The 4,998-nt window shown below is 50.6% G+C and overlaps 1 protein-coding gene and 1 pseudogene across 1 annotated transcript; one reads left to right on the forward strand and one right to left on the reverse strand.

Moving 5' to 3' along the window:
* Positions 1-1,015: 1,015 nt before the first annotated feature.
* LOC144180747 (baculoviral IAP repeat-containing protein 5 pseudogene) lies at positions 1,016-1,843 on the reverse strand (annotated as a pseudogene).
* A 2,049-nt stretch (positions 1,844-3,892) lies between these two features.
* Positions 3,893-4,619, forward strand: LOC144180748 (baculoviral IAP repeat-containing protein 5-like). Its single transcript, XM_077709013.1, has one exon. It carries the CDS (start codon positions 4,104-4,106, stop codon positions 4,419-4,421), a length of 318 nt encoding a protein of 105 aa, XP_077565139.1. The 5' UTR covers positions 3,893-4,103; the 3' UTR covers positions 4,422-4,619.
* Positions 4,620-4,998: the final 379 nt, after the last annotated feature.

Consider the following 4,998-nt stretch of genomic DNA (forward strand, 5'->3'; position numbering starts at 1 on the left):
GCACTGTTTATACAGGCGGCGTTGGTTATGCGCTCTCTCCGGCTCATTATCATAACAACAGCTGGCGCGCTTCGCCTACGTTCGCATGTGCTCCGGCGCGCTTGTGCGCGCATGTGTGCGCATGCGCAACTTTCCTCCGCTCTCCTTCAAGCGCGCATATAAAGCGGTGAGCGCTCGGCGCCCGTTCAGTTAAGCGCGCGCTTTCGCTTGACACAATTGCTCGACTCCGCTTGACTTTGCTCGTGCTTCACTTGACGTCGACGACTCCGTTGAATCTTCTGATGAAGACGGTCTTTACGTACTTGGAACTCTACGTGTGATCGAGCATCATTTAAGGTTCACTACACTTCAACCACATTTGGGTAACCAACGTAACGGAAACGCGAATTGAACCCCGTGAGATGCCTTGCATCACCCCAGGGTTCCCCTCGTGGGAAGGTGGCGGAATTTTTTTTACTTTCGAGTTTTGTGCAAGCAAGTATAAGTCTAGAGCCCCCACGCTCTAAATAATACGGGTTTAGCACGGTTAAATACACGGGCTGGCCGGCCAGCTTTTAAACTAGTCAGAAAAATTAACTCCACGTAAATAATACTCCACGGTGGATTTATCCGCCTCAATAAGATTTCTCAGGCGCCAGATTGCTCAGCTAGAGCTCTCATGGGCTCTCATGTCTCGGGTTCGATTCCCGGCAGCCGAGGTTGCGTTTAAATTATGTTTAAGGCGAAAAAACTACTTTGTGTACGCAATGGTCCGGTTTAAAAATTGCAAGTACTTAAAATAGCGCTGCTAATCGAACACCAACAACGATTTGCGAAGTATTCAAAGTTTGTAATGTTTACAGACCTTGAGATACTGTCTGGCCTGTTCAGTATAAACGTGTATCGAATTTCGAGAACTCAGTTGTTGACCTGTGTGCCTTGAGATATTGTGAAACCCATTAAACTAATTAACAAAAAAAGAATGGTACGACACAGCTTGAGTTTTTCCAACTTTTTATTGTAAACACCTGCGATTTCTGATTGATTGTAGGGTTTAACGCGCCGACGCGATGCAAACGATGAGGCGCGCCGGAGTGGAGGGCTCCGGATTAATTTTGACCACCTGACCTGCGATTTCTGCCGAAGCAAGAGAGTAATTATAAAGTGGCCAGCGACATAAAAGCGGCGAAGTTCCAAGGGTAGGTCACGAAAAGCGCGCAACACTGGAATGGCATTGGTCCGTTAGCGTCACTAGATAAAACTGAATAAAAGACCCTAGAGCCACTGAGCAAGCGTAGCTTAGGGTCCATTGTACGCGGAAATCAGCGCACGTACCTCCGCACCTTGTCCAGTTCGTGCCTCACCTCACGCAGAGATCTCTGGATTTGAGCCTCACGCACTTCGTACAGCTTGCGTGCTCTGTTTTTGTCGCGCTCGCACTGCAGCTTCATGTAATCGAGGCGCGTCATGTCGCGCTTCTTCTTGCCCAGTTGAACGAAGGCGCAGCCGGTGGAACGCGAGTGCTCCTCGACCGGGTCTTCGTCTGGCGCCCAGCCGTCCATTTCCTTGAAGCACACGTAGCAGCGGGCGAGGTCCGGCTCGTTCTCGGTCGGGCAGTGGTAGAAGCCTGCCTCCGCCATCTTTTCCGGCGTGCACTTGCAGTTGCCCGTCAATGGCCACTGCGCAAAAGACGCCAGTCGGTTTTCCTGCAGGTCCATGGCGAGGTCGGTTCGTTGCAGCAGGACGGTGTTGAGGGTCAGGTCGACGGCCATGGCGCAGGATGCGCAGGGTAGAGGAAACGCCGCCGGCACTACCACGAAACTTAAACGTACCCAGGACCGACTGCACGCAACGACCACGGAGCAAGAACGTATATAGGCGGGGAAACGCCCCAATTCGGCAAGCGCGGGCGAGCGATCAGATAATGTCACACTGATAACCAAGGCCGACTGCAAACCTTCGCAGCTGTGACGGCGAAGGAGAGGGCATAGGCACCCGATGGACGAAATGACAGCGGCAAAAAATTCAATCCGTGGCTGCGCAGTGAAATGCCTATCGCGGCGGCTGCGCGGGTTTCGTTAGGAACAAAAGAGTCGAGAACGGGTCCAGTTGGAAGATATTCATTGCGGTGAAACAGCGCGCAAAACCGGGACACAAGAGAAGAAGACGACACGAGCCGTTGATAGCCAGTTGATAGTCAGCGCTCGGGTTGTTGTCTTCTTCTCTAGTGTCCCGGTTTTGCGCGCTGTTTCACCGCAATGATCGCTGGGAAAGCTCGTTCCCTCCCCTGCCTTGTTCTTGATCCGCGACAACCACGGAAGCGCCAAGTGGCTTCTGCGGCGAACAAAACACGAAATTTACTTGAATATGGAGAAAAAATAATAACTGCATGCTCTTCGGTTACTGTTGAGTACAAACGGAAAAAGGCGCATCTGCGCCTTTATCTCCAACCTGCTTGTACCTCAACTCGAGCTGTTCGATTAAGTTGGCTTTTCCGCAAGGCGGTTGAGCTGTGCAAGAAAGCCACACAGGGTTAAACTTGTAAGAAACACTTTTGATGTAAAGCACCTCATCCATGGTGTTCAAGTAACGCTTAAGGACTTGAGGCACTTTCTTTCGCCGTGCGACCTTTAAGCGTTTTGCACTCCCCCTCCTGCCCTGCTTTTTTGGTAGTAAAGGCAATTTCAATATGTCGACATGGGGAAATTAAGCAGCTATGACAAATTACGCCTGCCGGTGGACCTTCCTTTCCTTTTGTTCATTCATTCATATCTTTTATCTGGCATTCTTTCAGCTGCATAATGTCACAGGCTATGCTGCTGATGCAATGCTTTTTGCTTATAACGGTTTGTTTTGTGCGTTGAAGCAGTTTCTTACCAAGCTCCAAAGACTCACCTCGGCAATTCCACAACATGAATGATAAAAAATTATCTGTGGAAGCGACGCCAATCTTCTCATTCTTGTCATTTTCTAGTTTATCCGAGCTGCTGTAGCCACGCATTCTATGTTACATTTGTAAACTATAAAATACAGTGAAAAGGCCGTCTCTGAGCAGGAGGAAAGCTATAAAGAAAAGCAGGGTGGAAGGAGGGGTGTAAAACGGTTAAAGATCTCATTGCGAACAAATTGGCCTTAAGCGTTAATTAATGTGCCTTAAGCATTAATTAAAACATGGACGAGCTGCTTTACATCAGAGGTGTTTCTTACAAGTTTAGCAGTGTGACTTTCTTGCACAGCTCAATCGCCATGCGGAAAAGCCAAAAACAACCAGCTCGAGTTGAGGTACAAGCAGGTTGGAGATAAAGGCACAAGTGCGTCTTTTTCCGTCTGTACTCAACAGTACCCGAAGAGCATGCAGTTATGTTTTCTCCATATTCAAGTAAATTTCGTGTTTCGTTCGCCGCCGAAGCCACTTGGCGCTTCCGTGGTTGCCGCGGATCAAGAACAAGGCAGGGGAGGGAACGATACTTCCCAGCGATCATTGCGGTGAAACAGCGCGCAAAACCGGGACACCAGAGAAGAAGACAACAACCCGAGCGCTGACCATCAACTGGCTTTCAACGGCTCGTGTCGTCTTCTTGTGTCCCGATTTTGCGCGCTGTTTCACCGCAATGACTCTCTTCCAACTGGACCAGTCCTCGACTCTTTTTTTCCTATAGTGATCGCATAGGTTAAGCTAGGGGGCGAAGAACCGGCGCAGCCGCCGCGATAGGCATTTCACTGCGCAGCCACGGAATGAATTTTTGGCCGCTGTCATTTCGTCCATCAGATGCCTCTGCCCTCTCCTTCGCCGTCACAGCATCGAAGGTTTGCAGTCAGCCTTGGTTATCAGTGTGACATTATCTGATCGCTCGCCCGCGCTTGCCGAATTGGGGCGCTTCCCCGCCTATATACGTTCTTGCTCCGTGGTCGTTGCGTGCAGTCGGTCCTGGGTACGTTTAAGTTTCGTGGTAGTGCCGGCGGTGTTTCCTCTACCCTGCACATCCTGCGCCATGGCCGTCGACCTGACCCTCAACACCGTCCTGCTGCATCGAACCGACCTCGCCATGGACCTGCAGGAAAATTGACTGGCGTCTTTTGCGCAGTGGCCGTTGACGGGCAACTGCAAGTGCACGCCGGAAAAGATGGCGGAGGCAGGCTTCTACCACTGCCCGACCGAGAACGAGCCGGACCTCGCCCGCTGCTACGTGTGCTTCAAGGAAATGGATGGCTGGGCACCCGACGACGACCCGTTTAAGGAGCACTCGCGTTCCACCGGCTGCGCCTTCGTTCAACTGGGAAAGAAGGAGCGCGACATGACGCGCCTCGATTACATGAAGCTGCAGTGCGAGCGCGCCAAGAACAGAGCACGCAAGCTGTACGAAGTGCGTGAGGCTCAAATCCAGAGATCGCTGCGTGTGGTGAGGCACGAACTGGACAAGGTGCGGAGGGACGTGCGCTGATGGCCGCGCGCAACGAACCCTAAGCTACGCTTGTTCAGTGGATCTAGGGTCTTTTATTCAGTTTTTATTTAGTGACGCCAGCGGACGCCTTCTAAAGATCGACCTTTTAGTCTTGCGTGCTTTTCGTGACCTACCGTTGGAACTTCGCCGCTTTCATGTCACTGGCTACTTTATAATTACTCTCTTGTTTCTGCAGAAATTTCGGGTGTTTACAATAAAAAGTTGGAAAAGCTCGAACTGCCTATTCAGTTTGAATTGTGGTATGTTGCCCACCTTCTGGGCAACAGCTATTATTGCCATGCCACATAAGATGCCCGTTATTGTGCTCAAGTATGTGGCCTCTTAGGCGGTCACATGCTCATAATATAGTCCCGTGTTATCTTTATTCACGCACTGCAACTCGTCCGTGCTCGTGATGAGCATGCAGAGTGTGATGCTTAGCATTAAAAATCGGAACACGTCTTCTCAGTTGGACTTAGAATATGTTTACTCGTGAATGCCTAAATAAAAAAATCAAACCATCAACTTAAAACAAGCTGAAAGAAAAAAAGCACCCTCCCTCGGCCCCCCCCCCCCC

Source organism: Haemaphysalis longicornis, unplaced genomic scaffold (assembly GCF_048455015.1).
Source record: "Haemaphysalis longicornis isolate Haplotype H1 unplaced genomic scaffold, Haemaphysalis longicornis Haplotype H1 scaffold_4, whole genome shotgun sequence".
Classification (NCBI taxonomy): Eukaryota; Metazoa; Arthropoda; class Arachnida; order Ixodida; family Ixodidae; genus Haemaphysalis; species Haemaphysalis longicornis.